This window comes from Salvelinus namaycush, chromosome 18, assembly GCF_016432855.1.
Source record: "Salvelinus namaycush isolate Seneca chromosome 18, SaNama_1.0, whole genome shotgun sequence".
Taxonomy (NCBI): Eukaryota; Metazoa; Chordata; class Actinopteri; order Salmoniformes; family Salmonidae; genus Salvelinus; species Salvelinus namaycush.
The window spans coordinates 21,951,093-21,968,556 of NC_052324.1; the positions used below are offsets into that span (position 1 = coordinate 21,951,093).

General features: G+C 42.3%; 1 protein-coding gene across 3 annotated transcripts; it reads right to left on the reverse strand.

Annotated features, from left to right (window-relative positions):
- Positions 1–1,086: 1,086 nt before the first annotated feature.
- LOC120063240 (drebrin-like protein B) lies at positions 1,087–16,910 on the reverse strand. Of its 3 annotated transcripts, XM_039013481.1 has the most exons (15): positions 16,703–16,910; positions 13,536–13,591; positions 9,516–9,628; positions 9,336–9,410; positions 7,671–7,817; positions 7,065–7,142; positions 6,086–6,237; positions 5,920–5,974; positions 5,236–5,310; positions 4,750–4,885; positions 4,308–4,424; positions 3,782–3,898; positions 3,507–3,586; positions 3,228–3,309; positions 1,087–2,568 (listed from the first exon to the last, which is right to left on the reverse strand). In XM_039013481.1, the coding sequence occupies exons 1-15, from the start codon at positions 16,783–16,785 to the stop codon at positions 2,432–2,434; spliced, it is 1,503 nt and encodes a 500-aa protein (XP_038869409.1). In that variant the 5' UTR covers positions 16,786–16,910; the 3' UTR covers positions 1,087–2,431. The 3 variants fall into 3 exon arrangements, with proteins under 3 accessions (XP_038869409.1, XP_038869410.1, XP_038869411.1); XM_039013482.1 differs by lacking the exon at positions 4,308–4,424; XM_039013483.1 differs by lacking the exons at positions 13,536–13,591; positions 16,703–16,910 and adding an exon at positions 10,570–10,920.
- Between the last annotated feature and the right edge of the window lie 554 nt (positions 16,911–17,464).

Consider the following 17,464-nt stretch of genomic DNA (forward strand, 5'->3'; position numbering starts at 1 on the left):
GAAAAAGTCAAGGGGTCTGAATACTTTCTGAATGCACTGTACATGTAAATCTTAGAGACATAATGCATGCCACATGACATATTCACGTTAATACCAAGTTAAACTGAGCGTTTACAGTGAGAAATTCGGTGTAAAAGATCCCATGACATTTATCTCAGCCTTTCAGTGAAGAGGGTCAGCAGACTTAACAGAAAGAGTTCAGATTTTTTTTTGCCATTCCTATCAGAACAGTCTCTGGGTTTGACTCACAGAACAGTCTCTGGGTTTGACTCACAGAACAGTCTCTGGGTTTGACTCACAGAACAGTCTCTGGGTTTGACTCACAGAACAGTCTCTGGGTTTGACTCACAGAACAGTCTCTGGGTTTGACTCACAGAACAGTCTCTGGGTTTGACTCACAGAACAGTCTCTAGGTTTGACTCACAGAACAGTCTCTGGGTTTGACTCACAGAACAGTCTCTGGGTTTGACTCACAGAACAGTCTCTAGGTTTGACTCACAGAACAGTCTCTAGGTTTGGAACCCATCATCAAATGGCCTTTCTAGTTACACTTTGTATTCTACCGTTAGAAAACAAATATAGGCCTATACTTTCAGTTCTTCATTTTTTGTGTGACTTTAGGTGTCTTGTAAGTTTCAGCCATTTTCAGTAATATGATGAACTAATCATTTTAGAAAGCGCACTTTGGGAGGCTTTTAGGCATGTCTTTTCAGTTGAGGGAAAAAAAGTGAGATCTTATCTTACCCGATGGGAAAAAACGTTAACTTAAAACTTGCCGTTCTTGTGAAACTGAAACTGAAGTAATAACAAAAATCCCCGGCCGTTACCTTTATGATCTCATTCCAGGAAACTGCTCATAGAATGAATATATATATATAAACAACTAAGGTTTATTATGTATGAGACTAAAAGTGATACTCCTAACTGTAGCAACAGTATCAAACAGTACCTGCTCCTTGAATGTCCCCAATGCTTTCACTCCTTGCACACCATTCAATTCTCAGCTAGCTACTACTGCCCTCCCATGTTTAAATCAACTTACTGCCGCCACAACCAACATTTACAAAAGATGCCGTAAGACTTGTACACATTTTACTTGAACTCTTTAATTATGACGAAAGTATTTGCATTACAATATACTCTTGAAAAACAAGGCCAACGGATACATCATGCACCTTGAAATTACAGTGACCCTTTTTAAATTTCTTAATCTTTATTTAAAGTGACAATGTCCCACAAACTTTTTATTGCAATGATTTCATTATAAGTTAAAAAGCAGGGAAGTTGCATAACAGTTATGAAGTTTCCACACAGATTAGAATTAGAGAAAGCACTTTCCAGAGGACAGCATCATCACCCCACTCCTTTACCCTCATTTGGCAGTCTCACATGATAACAGCATCTGATCATGGCTCTCTTAAGCCTGCTAAATTAAGCCATTCACAGACCTGCATTTTGATGGAAGCTGGACTGTGAAAGACAGGTTAAGCAGAGACAAATTGTACCCAAGACACAGATAATGACCAGACGATTCAACAACACGAGAGGAAAGATTACTCTTGCCTTGTTTCGTGTAACTGGTCCCTGAAACAGTCAGTCATTAAAATTCTCTAGGGACTAAAGAGGGCAGGGAGGGAGGGTATGTGGACAAGCTCTGTAGCATAATCATTACATATTTAAAAAAGAATAATACTTTTGCACAAGGATATGATGAATGTGTCATTTTCACCCCCATCTTTTCTTGAATTCAGCCACACAGGAGAGCACAGCAAATATAGGACATTTTGGTTTTCAAATATTCAACTGCAATACCAAACTATGGTTTGAAATTCACGCAGGATTATTTAAGCAAACTCACATAAAACGTCAGTCTAAGGAAAAGGCAAAAAAATGATATTTGGTACCGTTATGTGAGCTATGAAATGTTATTATCCTGAACATGACATGAGTGAATGATACAAATAACAACAAAAGTACACCTGGAACAAAACTGGCTTCAGTTTAAGATAAGTGATGTACAAGTGCTATTAATGTTCACAATGGAATCTTGAATTGAAACATTAAAAAAAGGCTGACAATTTACTGCATCACAGAAGGTAAGAGATTCAGTTTGGGATTGGCCAGTATATGGGTTTTCATCAAAACCTAAACAATGCCACCTAAGTTCTCACAACATAAATGAAATAATGGAATTTCTCTCTTCAACAGGGATAGATTTGAGCACCCCCTGGTCACTGTTCATACATTGGTCCATAATGTGAAGGATACAGTTCAGCAATTGACTCTGAAAAGTTCACTGTTGAGTTACTTCTGACATGCTATGTTCTGGAGCTAGCAGTTTTCCTACTGCCAAATTCTTCTGGGGGGGGGGGGGGGGGGGGTTCTCTTCTGCCTCCTATATGCTGATCTAGTGAGCGGGCAAGGTATGGACTTAGACCAGCTCCACGTAATTGGCTGGGAACATTCCAAAATGACCGTCTGGGCCATAGCCCCGCCACCAGCCCTCGTCAATCATCTCGATGCCATTGAGGATGTCATCAGGATCGAAGGAAATCTCTGTCTCATCAGCTGTGAAATGAAAAGAGTAATACCTCAGATCACCATGTCCATTCGGAAATCTGTTGCTGTATTATTGTAAGGTGTCTATTCCGTCGCCAATGTTTGTTTCCCTGATTTCGTGAACCCCACTTAAAAAAAACTGAAAGTATGTAGAAAGGATAATGGACCTACATATTCTTTTATAAGATAATATTTGAGAACTAACAATCACCAAAATAAAAACGAGAGAATCAGAAATTCCCAAAATGTCATGGCATGTGGTTCCCATTGATTTTGTTATGTTTGAATCACCCAGATAGCATAAAAACAAGGCATAAGACATTGCAAAGTGTAGAATTGCAGGAAATTAGCTTTGAAACTGCAGTTTCTCTCAGCCCCATGGCAAAATGTGTAGAATTTCAGGAAATTAGCTTTAAAACAGAAACATTGTCTATGCGGCCAAGAAGAGTGCCTCTAAAACCATGCCTCCCCCACAAATTTGCCACAGTTGCTGAAAAGAATTCTAGGGTAACCACTGCTCACTGACTGCCAGTTTCCATCTAGCAGTTTCACCCACATTCTCCATATGGGAAAAACATCACGGTTACACGTTGTTCACACAGAGAACCAGTTCAGTGGGCCGAGTGTCTACTGTAAATTGTCAGTAGGCTGTGACTAACAATGCTTACCAGCTTGGTAGTCGTATAGAGCTCTGGCACAGACGCCTCGGTCGGTCTTCTTTGCAGCCACCTCATTCGTGTTCTCTTCCACCTGAGCGAACAACAAGGGGTGCTATACCTCTGAGAATGATCTTCACATTTAAGTCCAAGCACAAATATTTACCAAAGTTCTCTTGACTTGAATGGCATTTCAATAATGATTGTGATATGGGATTTTCTGATTAAAAAGTATACTACTGCTGTTTACAAATAATGAATCTCACTGCTCATGTGTTGACAAATATTTACCTCTGGGGGCTCCTCATAGAGGTTGTTTTGGGCTGGCTCTGTGGCATGGTTGTGCTCAGTGGGAGCTGCCGTTGCCTTTACTGAAACAGAAAAAGTACATTGTCTTTATCCGAAAAGGAATACCTCTCTACCAACAGGTGGCAGCAGCAGCACCAGGGATCCAGAGTACAAAGTAATTATGAAATGTGTCCAGAGAAAGGGTCATGATGAAACATAGATGAGATGAATCGGACTGTTGTGTGTTCAGACTTAGGTGTGTGGGGAGCAGGGCCCACCTTCATCTTGCCACTGATCCTCAGGGGTTGCATCCTGCTCATCCAAGCACTCAGACTGGCATGGCTCACCCACACTGGGAGTGGATTCATCCACAACGGGCTCATCCACATTGGGTTCTTATTATGACAACGTACACAAATGATATACGAGCACAGATACACACAGTGTACAAACATACTAAAGCATGCACTCAAATATTCAGACACTGAATAATTACAAAACCATCTGTCAAGTCTCATGGAAAACAACAAGACACTGGATGAGATTGATGATGTACAGTGATCTAATGATGGACATGGCCTATGAGCCATGAGGGTGATGTTAAATTTAATTAACAAGAGATGAAAGGGAGTAGGATCAGGTTAATCATTTAGATTGATGGATTTAAAGCGAGTAGCATCAGGTAGATATTTGACCAAAACACAAACATAGCAATTGTATGTCACTCAGTCACCTACGTGTGAAGTATGTGTGTGTGTGTTGGGAAAGGGTCAGTTTGTGTCAGCAGTATGAGTGAGCTCAGACCTGCAGCAGGGACAGGAGAGGCGGAGCCTGCTGGCAGAGGGGAGGCTTGGCGCAGGGGCAAGCGGGACGGCTCAGGCTCGCATGGTTGCTTAGAGAGAAAAGGGCTGTTCAAACGCCCTGAGAAACACACACCAGAGCAGACAGACAGGTTGGCCGGGAAGGTTACCAAGCAGAGCAGAGACAACACAAAGCAGATGTGGACTAGAGACAAGATGTGATACGAGACAATGAGTTAAAGTTGATGAAGGCAGAGTAATGCGACAAGATTCTCCTCCTGCATGTTTCAACATGGCCCAGACAATCCCCTGATCTCACTGCACGACCACATCCCCCACCTGACAGAGCTAGAAAGCCCAGCTAGGAAACACTCATGGAAAAAACAATTTTAAGAACTACACTATTCAATACAACTGTTTGCTGTTTATATACATTGGTGGCTTACCTGGCTGGGGGCTGGCAGGGGTGTGGGCAGCAGCAGGGGTGTCGGTGTCTGCAGCGCTGGGGGCCATGCCCTTCTCTCTCTGCTTGAACATCTCTCTGGGGTTCATAGAGCGCTGGGAGATCAGGGAGGCCGCCTCCTGAAACACACCATGTGGTCAGACAGACACACTGGGTATTGTATAGCCATAGCAACGTTCCAGATGTTCTCTTTAATAAAGAACACAATACCATCTACTGTATGCATAAAGGTGTTCTGAATGATGTTCAAAGATGAGAAGTCATGACCACAGTAGATGGTAGTAGAGCAAAAAGAATGTACAAACAGGAAAATGAAGGTAAGTGAAGCTATGGCGAGTTTAGATTCAAGCAAGAAACAGATTTGGTTGTGTCAATGGAAAGGGAAGCAGGAAACAGAGGGTTCTGAGTCACAGGGTATAGGGAACCTTTAAACAATTATTAAACCTACAGGGGGCCACAGTTAACTCACATTGGCTTTCTCCACAGATTCACCACGCTTCATCCCTTTCTTCTGAGCTGCCTGGAAGTCCTTCTCCTGCTCCTCCTGATGATGCACCACACATAATTCAACACTACCCACGAGGCTACACCTACCGGTTCTGTATAGTTTGTTCTTGTGTTATATTTACATCCTAAATGTGTGCCTTCACATTTAAAACAGATAATTTAGGTGGGGTGCAAACCTGGGTTCAAATATCTCAATTACTTTTATATACATTTCAAAGAAAGTGCTCAGATATTTTTTGGGGGAAAAAAACCTAATAGTTGAATATTGGAATGCATTTGGAAATAAACTTGGAAAGTATTGACATGTATTTTAAAATATACTGACTCAAATACACTCCCATGCATTTAACCCAGGTATTTAAATAGTATTTGAAAATACATTTAAATAGTAGGCTATTTATAGGAAATTATTTGAAAATACTTCCAATAGAAGTAACTGAGTCAGGCTACATTATTTGAAAATATGTAGGCCTATTTAAATAACAAATACACATGTATTTGAACCCAGTTCTGGCAGGATGCATGTTGCATAAACGGATCTGCTGCCCCCTACATGAGAATGAAACACCAGTTAAACATAGCGGATTTGATTTGAATTCACCTCAGTCAGCCGGCCTGTCCTGCTGTGAGTCAGCAGACAACTCACCCATTGTTGTTTTTCATTGTCTCTGCTCTCAGCTTCCTGCTGCTGCTGGAACTTCCTGTTAAACAAATGGGAAAAGCAGACTTAATGGAAACCTGGCTGTCTTAATAAGGTCAACTCGATAAGATAACCACCTCCAGCTAAGTTTACTAACCACCATTTTACTCACTTCTGCTGGTCAATCATAGAGGCCCTCTCCTTGTCTCTATTCTCTCTGAGAGTTGCCTCCTTGACCTCTCGATCCTTCCGATCTTTCTCCAGCTTCTGGCGCTCTTCGTCTGCCTTGCTGCGCTCCTCCCGCTGCCGCGTCTCCTCATCTTTCTGAGACACACAGAACACGAGACCAGGTTAGGGTATTCACTGTCATAAAGGACTATTTAATCAGAACAAGCTGAGCAACACAAGCAAATCTAACCAGTATTTGTCATTCAGCAGATGCTCTTATCCAGAGCGACTCACAATTAGTTCATTCATCTTAAGATAACTAGGTGAGACAACATCACAATCGTATCAAGTACATTTTCCCTCATGAGCAAAGTCAGTGCTAATAAGAAAAGCATGTGAGAGTTATTTAAGATACTCTTCAGAGGTAGGTTTTCAAACGTTTTCAGAAGATGGGCAGGGACTCCGCTGTCCTGACTTTAGGGGGAAGCTTGTTCCACCATTGGGATGCCAGGACAGAGAATAGTTTTGACTGGCTGAGTGGGAGCTGCCCTCCTGTAGGGGTGGGAGGGCCAAGAGACCAGAGGTGGCGTGCTTGGTTTGGGATATAGTGTTTGAGCATAGCTTGAAGGTAAGGAGGGGCTTCACATTGCTGCTCTGTAGGTAAGTACCAGGGTCTGGAAGATGATGTAAGCTTCGACTGGACGCCAGTGGCGTGTGCGGAGGAGCGTGGCGACATGGAGAACTTAGGAAGGTTGATGGCACAAGCGGGGAGCCCAGCCAACAGCGAGTTACGTGCAGTATTCTACATGGGATAGGACAAGTGCCTGGATTAGGACCTGCGCCATTCCTGTGTGAGGTAGGGTCATACTCTACGGATGTTGTAGAGCATTAACCTGCTGGAGCCACGCCAAGGTTCTTTGCACTCTGGGAGGGGGACACCATGGAGTCCCTGTAGTGGCAGTAAGGTGTTGGGGCTGACTCACCTCTGCCTGCGCCCAGAAGTTGTCTTTATTGGTCCGTTTGATTTCAGACATGGCGTTGGTCTTCTGATACACAGAGCCCTGTCACAACAAAATACAAGCGTTAGTTAAACACAACAAAAAACAAATTGGCACTCATAGACACCAACCCCCCACCTAGATCCAGTACTGACACAGCATGTCGGTTTATTATGCCGAGTTAACAGGCTTTAAACAGCCTGTCCTGGCCTGGCCTCTCTGGCTCCAGCCCTGGCCAACAATCATGAGCTCAACTAAGCCCCTGGATTCTACTGCACATGAGTCATTGTAAACAACCAGCTCTGCAAGTCACAACATCCAACATGTTGGAAACAAACCCACACTGAGAATCTCTCATCCGCAGCCTTGTGCAATGAATCTTACCAAAAATGTCCACAGGCAGACAAGTGATTAACCGAAACAAATTAGATATGAGAATTTCTGACCACAAAGCAACTTGCCTAACAGTGCAACCTGCCTGTACAAAACATGTCTACAGACACTTAACATCTGATGAAACAAACTCAATGCATAACTAAAATGTTCTGATTTTAATTTCTAAAAGGATAAGATGATATATTTGGTACGTACCACAGGTCCCTGGGGACCAGCGTCTCGGAACTTGTTGGACTCTTTGTGGAAGCTGTAGTTGGCCCCTGATGCCTTGGCCACCTTTTGCATAATAGCCTCAGGTTCCACATCCTCCTCTGCACGGGCGTTTATTGTGACATGGGCTCCCTGGAATTACAGCAGACATTTTAGCTACAAACAACACGCGTCACACATTTCAGCCAGATAAGGCCATGAAAGGGCTGTCAACAGGAGGGATATTTGATATGACAGCCACCACCCATAGGATTTGTTGACATGCAGTTAGCAAGGTGACTTTCATGATAACAACTGATAACAGACCACTTCAAGAGCTGATTCAGAAACCACAACCAATAATTCACCATAAGTAGCATCCAACTTCTGCTTAACTCTAACACTCAAAAGCTATTACTGGCACTAACAGGGGTGTCTACTCAGTCTTTCCTGCAATTGTTCTTAATTTCATGTTCTGTTGAGGTTAGTGTTGCAAGTGTATATGCACAAATGTATGTTGACGCCCCTTCAAATTAGTGCATTCGACTATTTCAGCCACACCCGTTGCTGACAGGTGTATAAAATCGAGGACATAGCCATGAAAACTTCATAGTCAAACATTGGCAGTAGAATGGTCTTACTGAAGAGCTCAGACTTTCTATGTGGCACCATCACAGGATGCCACCTTTCCAACTAGTCAAATACGTCAAATTTCTGCCCTGCTAGAGCTGCCCCGCTCAACTGTAAGTGCTGTTATTGTGAAGTGGAAACGTCTTGGCGCAACAACGGTTCATCCACAAAGTGGTAGGCCACACAATCTGACAAAAAGTGACAGCCAAGTGCTGAAGCTCGTAAAAATAATCTGTCCTCGGTGGAAACACTCACTACCGAGTTCCAAACTGCCTCTGGGAGCAACGTCAGCAAAATAACTGTTCGTTGGGAGCTTCATGAAATGGGTTTCCATGGCCGAGCATGACAATGACATTCTAGATGATTCTGTGCTTCCAACTTTGTGGCAACAGTTTGGGGAAGGCCCTTTCCTGTTTCAGCATGACAATCCATGCACAAAGCGAGGTCCATACAGAAATGATTTGTCGAGGTCAGTGTGTAAGAACTTGACTGGCCTGCACAGAGCCCTGACCTCAACCCGATTGAACACCTTTGGGATGAATTAGAACACCGACTGTGAGCTAGGCCCAATCGTCCAACATCAGTAACCGGCATCACTAATGCTCGTGGATGAATGGAAGCAAGTTCCCTCAGCAATGTTCCAACATCTAGTGGAAAGCCTTCCGAGAAGGGTGGAGGCTATAGCATGAAAGGGGAGACCAACTCCATTCATGTCCATGATTTTGGAATGAGACGTTCAATGAGCAGGTGTCCACATACTACGCAATTACACTACATGACCAAAAGTAGTTGATTTTGATCATTAACTAAACATAAGCAGTCTGTATGGAGAAAATGCCTAGACCAGGGGTACTCAACTATTAGCCTATGAGGTCCGGAGCCTGCTGGTTCAGTTCTACCTGATAATGAATTGCACACACCTGGTGTCCCAGGTCTAAATCAGTCCCTAATTTGAAGGGAACAATTTAAAAAAAAAAATGCAGTGGAACTGGCTTCGAGGTCCAGAGTTGGAGGGGTCTAAACCATGCCAAATTATATTACCTTGAGAAAATTAGCTATGGAGCTGACATGATTGGCACATAGTCCTTTCCTGGCGTCTTTCACACCTTCTCCAGTCTGAAACACAAATACTCATAAGATTCATTCAACTTGACAACCTGATTTACAAAATACAGAGGAGTGCCACCTTTGGAAGAAAAGGGAGTGTAGTGCAGCACTCACCCAGTTGATCAGGACGTATTTGCACAGGCCAGAGTTTGGGTCCTCGACACGACAGAAAGCGTACATTATTTTACCGCTGCTAAGTTCCTCCACCAGTTCCTCCAGTCCACCATCTGAACACACCAGTATCGGGAACATTGTAGAATTTATGTTCTATGCAAAGTCTGTTATGTACATTACTGTGTATAGCCTACATTATGTACACAATATATGGCAAATGACTCCCTTTTTCAACATGCTCTATTTTTGACAGTGTGTGTGTGTTGTAAGTAGGGTTGCAGATTTTGGGGAATATTCAGAGGTGGAAACTTTCCGTGGGAATTAAATGTAGATGTTTTTTTGCATTGGATACATTTACCATATCATATGGCGACAGAAACATAAACATTTGACCTGATCATAAGTAGACATAATTGCAAATTATTAAATCCTTCCAATAGATTTTTTTTTTACAAATTTAACTTTTAATTAAATGAGTTGACTCTTCACATGGGATGATTTCACTGAACAACAAAAGAAAGGGAATATTGAATGATCCGTCGCATCTCCCAAAAACATTTTCAACATACACTACCGTTCAAAAGTTTGGGGTCACTTAGAAATTTAAGTTTAAAGAAAAGCACATGTTGTCCATTAAAATAACTAAATTAATCAGAAATACGATGTAGACATTGTTAGTGTTGTAAATGACTATTGTACCTGGAAACTGCAGGTTTTTAATGGAATATCGACATAGGCGTACAGAGGCCCATTATCAGCGACCATCACTCCTGTGTTCCAATGGCACGTTGTATTAGCTAATCCAAGTTGATCATTTTAAAAGGCTAATTGATCATTAGAAAACCCTTTTGCAATTATGTTAGCAAAGCTGAAAACTGTTCTGATTAAAGAAGCAATACAACAGGCCTTCTTTAGACTAGTTGAGTATCTGGAGCATCAGCATTTATGGGTTCGATTACAGGCTCAAAATGGCCAGAAACAAAGACCTTTCTTCTGAAACTCATCAGTCTATTCTTGTTCTGAGAAATGAAGGCTATTCCATGCAAGAAATTACCAAGAAACTGAAGATCTCGTACAACGCTGTGTACTATTCCCGTCACAGAACAGCGCTAACTGGCTCCAACCAGAATGGAAAGAGGAGTGGGAGGCCCCGGTGCACAACTGAGCAAGAGAACAAGTACATTAGTGTCTAGTTTGAGAAACAGACACCTCAAGTCCTCAACTGGCAGCTTCATGAAATGAAGTGACACCATAGGTGAAATGAAATGACACCATAGGCCTTGTTAATCTCTGCACACGACAGGATGCTCTTTTCTGCATACTTGGGGTCCAACATGTACGCTGCGGCGTGTATGGGCTTCAGGCAGAAGTCTTCACGCTTTTTGATGTATTTCAGAACTGCAGTTTCCTCTGCTTGGAGAAACAGTGAAGTGGGCAGGGCAGTATGGATTTCTTCTCTTACATCTGCAAGCAGAGTCTGAACATCAGACAGGATGGCATTGTCTCCCTCAATCCGTGCAATGGCTACTGCTTTAGGTTTCAGGAGTTTCAGGCTGCATACCACTCTCTCCCAAAATACATCATCCAGGAGGATCCTCTTGATGGGATTGTCCATATCGGCAGACTATGATATGACCATTTCTTGGAGAGACGCCTTCCCCCCCAGGACTGTCAAACATGATGACAACACCACCCTAATGGGTGTTGCTGGGCAGCTTCAATGTGGTGCTCTTATTCTTCTCACTTTCCTTGGTGAGGTAGATTGCTTCTATAACTTGATGACCCTTCACATACCTAACCATTTCCTTTGCTCTCTTGTACTGTATCCATTGTTTTCAGTGCCATGATGGCCTTGAGGAGCAGATTCAATGCATGAGCAGCACAGCCAATGGGTGTGATGTGACGGTAGGACTCCTCCACTTTAGACCAAGCAGCCTTCATGTTCGCAGCATTGTCTGTCACCAGTGGAAATACCTTCTGTGGTCCAAGGTTATTGATGACTGCCTTCAGCTCACCTGCAATGTAGAGACCGGTGTGTCTGTTGTCCCTTGTGTCTGTGCGCTTGTAGAATACTGGTTAGGTGTGGAGATGTAGTTAATTATTCCTTGTCCACGAACATTCGACCACCCACCAGAGATTATTGCAATACAGTCTGCTTTCTCTATGATTTGCTTGACCTTCACTTGAACTCTGTTGAACTCTGCATCCAGAAAATGAGTAGATAACGCATGTCTGGTTGGAGGGGTGCATGCTGGGCAAAGAACATTCAGAAATCTCTTCCAATACACCATGCCTGTGAGCATCAAAGGTGAACCAGTTGCATACACAGCTCGAGCAAGACATTCATCAGCATTTCTGACTATGTTCCTCCATTGAGTGAAAAAAAAACTTCTGATTCTAGGAGAACCATGAGCTGTTGCTATCGATAAAGTGTCTGATTCATCCTTTTCACCTCGAATAGAAGTAGAGGGACTTTTGTCAGAGGTCGCTTGTTGTGAAAACTGAGGGAACTTTATGCACTTGGCCAGATGATTCAGCATCTTTGTTGCATTCTTCACATATGAGTTGGCACAGTATTTGTAAATGTACACAGCTTTTCCTTCTACATTAGCTGCAGTGAAATGTCTCCACACATCAGATGGTGCCGTAGCATTTCCCTGTAAAGATTAGGGAAAAAATGAGTGAAAAAACCCCCAAATACAATTCCATATGCAGATAAATAGTTAAGCAGTTAGATTAAACAACTCCTTTGCAAGATAAATGTTTTAAAATGAAACATGTATGGAAACAGGTGAATTAACACTCCTCAGTTAGCAGGCTCAAGCAATCTAAAACCTACATGGTAGCAAGAACTAACCATCAGAAATTGTTAATAAGTTAGAAATTATTTAAACACACTTTGCTGTAGGCTACTATTTACTAGTTAACAAAAAGTCATTCATGTCATATAAAATATATTCACCCCACCCAGTATTGTAATCAAAACTTACCAGAAAGCATGTAGTCCTTAGCTCAGACAGTGTAGTAGTGTGGGCTCAATAGCATCTCAGTGTGCAAGATCTTGAGAATCAGCTGTACATGTGATGGAAGAATGCACTGTGCATGCAGAAGGTTGCAATTCCATTGAATTGGGGATAGTTTAACCAGAATATGCCACAAGACCTAGAATTGCCTTGTGTATCTCACAAAAAAAGGTTCACTGTTATAAGCAAACTTTTTTTGATGAATTTTAGCAAAATCCCCCAAATTCCAGGGCCTAATTTCCATTGGAAAATTTTTGGGAAAATTCCGGCATTTTACTGCAAAGTTTCCAACCCTAGTTGTAAGTATCTTGATTAATCGCCCTGCCCCCCGAAAAGGCGAATACACCAGCGTAAGCCTTTTTGTATACCACGTCAATTAATTATCAGATCTATGCAGAAACAGAGTGCTCATTTTCTTTATATTCCTGGATAGTCACCTGTTGAAGTGTCCTGGGGCAAGGATTCTTTTTGGGATTTTCATGTCCCTCAGTCAAGCACCTGATTCTCTTATTTTTCAATCTTGGCTAAAGCGCGTTTGGGTACACTTTCTACTTAATGATAGCTACTTTGAGGACATTTTTTGCCAACTTACTATGACTGACATGTGGTCGTCTCACCTTGCTACCTTAAAATGAATGCACTAACTCTAACCTAAGTCGCTCTGGATAAGAGCGTCTGCTAAATGACTAAAATGTAAATATTTTCCTCTACTACATTACACATGCTTGGTTATCTTTCTTTTCACATATGCAAATAGTTATCTTCTGAAAGAAACCTGTCTGGGAGACTTACCCAAACAATAAAATTGTGCCACTACTGCAAAAGATTAACATTTACCTTTACTTGCATCTTTTAAATTGCCTTACTGTGCGTTGAGAGCAATTCAGTTGCACACCATAAGTGAGGGTGATGATCTCAGACAACATTGCAGACTCAAAACCAAACAGAATATATTTACATGTTAGAGCCTTTCTTGGATTCTGTCTACCACACTCACCTCCCTTCTCTGCCAATCGTATATCATTAGTGTTCCCCTCGTAGGTGAACAAGGCCCTGCAGAGAAGAACACCAGGTTACAGGATCACACAACAATTGCAAAATTTTAGATTGGTAGCCTAATAAGCAGTTTAAACAGACTGTCAGCATCAGTATTCACAACCACACTTAGCAAGCTATTGCAGAATAGAATCCTGAAGCAACCTGGCTAAGTGATGTGCCTTACTCAAAACATGACACTTGATTGAACTGCATAACTTCGGATCGGAACCATTAAAGCTGCAGTATGTAACTTTTTGGGTGACCCACCAAATTCACATTGAAAAGTGAGATATAGATCTATCATCCTCATCAAAAGCAAGTCAAAGAAGCGGTAGATCTGTTCCATTTCATGATAGCCAAATTGGTAGTTACAGCCTTGTTCCATCGCGGCAACTCCCGTACGGAGGCGAAGGTCGAGAGCCATGCATCCTCCGAAACACAACCCTGCCAAGCCGCACTGCTTCTTGACACTGATCGCTTAACCCGGAAGCCAGCCGCACCAATGTGTCAAGAGGAAACAACATACAACTGGCAACCAAAATCAGCGCGCATGTGCCATGCCCGCCACAGGAGTTGCTAGAGCGCAATGGGACAAGTACATCCCAGCCAGCCAAACCCTCCCCTAACCCGGAAGACGCTGGGCCAATTGTGCACCGCCTCATTGGTCTCCCGGTCGCGACACAGCCCGGGATCAAACCTGGGTCTTTAAAGAAGCCTCAAGCACCGCAATGCAGTGCCTTAGAACACTGCGCCACTCGGGAGTCTATGTGAGCTATTTCTATGCTTCCCGTTCTTAAGTTTCATTTTTGCATCTTTTACTTTCGGTTTTGTACATCAGCTTCAAAGAGCTGAAAATACTATATTTTCGGGTTTAGATGGTACACTATACTTGCTTGTATTGTCACATATACTGAAATTAGGCAAACTATTAGAATTTGAACAAACAGGAAATGGCGGAGCGATTTCAGCATAGTGCAACTTAAAGTGTGCAAAATGTAGAGCTTTTGTAATAGTGCATTACTATGTATACGGAACAAAAATATGTAAAGTGTTGGTCCCATGTTTTATGAGGTGAAATATCCCAGAAATGTTCCATACTCACAAAAAGCTTATTGCTTTAAAAATTGTGCACACATTTGTTTACATCCCTGTTAGTGAGCATTTCTCCTTTGCCAGGATAATCCATCCACCTAACAGTTGTAGCATTTCAAGAAACTGATTAAATAGCATGATCATTACAAGTGCACTTTGTGCTGGGGACAATAAAATATCACTCAAAAAAAATGTGCAGTTGTATCACAATACCAGATGCCTCAAGCTGAGGGAGCGTGCAATTGGCATGCTGACTGCAGGAATGTCCACCAGAGCTGTTGCCAGAGAATTGAATGTTCATTTCTCTACCATAATTCACCTCCAATGTCGTTTTAGAGAATTTGGCATACATCCAACCGGCCTCACAACGTGTAACCACGCCAGCTCAGGACCTCCACATCCAGCTTCTTCACCTGCGGGATCATCTGAGACCAACCATCCGGACAGCTGATGAAACTGTGGGTTTGCACAACCAAATTATTTCTGCCCAAACTGTCAAACCGTCTCAGGGAAGCTCATCTGCGTGCTCGTCGTCCTCACCAGGGTCTTGACCTGACTGAAGTTTGGGGACATAACCGACTTCAGTGGGCAAATGCTCACCTTCGATGGCCACTGACACGCTGGAGAAGTGTGCTCTTTACAGATGAATCCCGGTGTCAACTGTACCGGGCAGATGGCAGACAGCATATGTATGGCGACATGTGGGCAAGCGGTTTGCTGATGTCAACGTTGTGAACAGAGTGCCCCATGGTGGCGTTATAGTATGGGCAGGCATAAGCTATGGACAATGAACACAATTGCATTTTAAAATCGATGGAAACTTAAATGCATAGAGATACCATGATGAGATCCTGAAGCCCATTGTCGTGCCAGTCATCCGCTCATGTTTCAGCATGATAATGCACAGCCCTGTACACAATTCCTGGAAGCTGAAAATGTCCCCATTCTTTCATAGTCTGCATACTCACTAGACATGTCAACCATTGAGCATGTTTGGCATGCTCTGTATCGACGTGTACAACAGCATGTTCCAGTTCCCGCCAATATCAGCAACTTCGCACAGCCATTGAGGAGTGGAACAACATTCCACAATCAACAGCCTTATCAACTCTATGCAAAGGATGTGTCACGCTGCACGAGGCAAATGGTGGTCACACCTGGTTCTGATCCATGCCCCTACATTTTTTTTTTAAAGGTATCTGTGACTAACAGATGCATACCTATATTCCCAGTCATGTGAAATTCATAGCTTAGGGCCGAATGAGTTAATTTCAATTGACCGATTTTCTTTTTGAACTGTAACTCCGTAAAATCTTTGAAATTGTTGCATGTTGCGTTTATTTTTGTTCGGTGTAATTATATGGTGAGAAATGTCTAAAAACACGTATGAGAGCTTCTTTTAGTTAGCCAAGTCTGGTCCCCATGCCATGGTTGACCTAAAGAACTTTTCATTCAGCAACAGGATGTGTGCTACGACTAAAACCCTCTGGGTTTGATAAACCCAGTCTTGTCAACTAAAGCAGGTTAATTAGGGTCATGTTTAAACACCGACACCAACAGGTTTTATTTGAACAGTGACACAGAAAATTAACTTGATGCTCCAGAAACGTATTTTCTCTAGTACAAATTCTGACTAACTAGCTAACACAAATTAGTTAGCTGCATACAAGTTTAGGCATTGCAATGTGAATGAATCCAATAAAATAAAAAAAACGCAAACAGGTAACTCAAATAGGCTAACAGTCATGTTATATAGCACCATCATTAACTAGTTAGCTAACGTTAGATAGCTAGTTAACAAGCTAAGGAAATTGCCAGACAAGGTCATCAGATTTACCTCGAAGAAACATGGCAATAATCATCATACTGCTTCGTTGTAACACAATTCATTTTCATTTCACAACTAGCGAGCTAGCTAACTGATATGATAGCTAAGTACGAGAGGAAATACATGTTAGCTAGGGAGCTAGCTACTTAAACATAGCGGATGCAACATGTTATGGCGAGGCAATTAAAGCTAGCTACCGTCCTTACCAGTTGGTGTTGGATTTCTCATCTACAACCTCTTTGTAAGCATTTGTCAGGGAAATTCCGTTTTTACTTAAGTTCACTGCCATCCTTCTTTCGCGCAAACACTTGTGCTAGCTGTGAAACGCCCGTCCTAGCTACTTTATGGAGGAAGTAGAATAGAATCGAATCACTACTGAATGAGAGCTCGGCACACAGGAAACTCGTCTCATAACATCATGAACAGAACCAGAGATATCTCTGACAGAACATTCCACCTCTTCCACTCTGACTAGGCGCCCTCTGATGGAACATTGACGTGAAACTGGTCATCTTTACAGTACTATTTCTGTACCATGTATGCAAGTAATGTATATACTGTTTTTCTTTTCCATACACTGACTAGGCTACATGCAACCCCACGTTTTGTCTTAAAGTACACTTTGTTTACTTTTCTGCTTGTAAAATAAACTTGACATGTTGAGTTCTCTGGGGCAGCTACAGTTAGCAGGATGTAGTGGGGCCAAGCGTTCTAGATAAGCGTATTATTGTTTATGTTCCAAAAAAGGTTTTATAGACCTAAAGTAGAAACATCCCTAATCTCTGATATTAGTAACAAAGTTGATCTACCCCTGGTTACCCAGCCTGTTAGACCAGACATGGAAAACTACAGAGACAAGGGAGTATATACACTGCTCAAAAAAAATAAAGGGAACACTTAAACAACACAATGTAATTCCAAGTCAATCACACTTCTATGAAATCAAACTGTCCACTTAGGAAGCAACA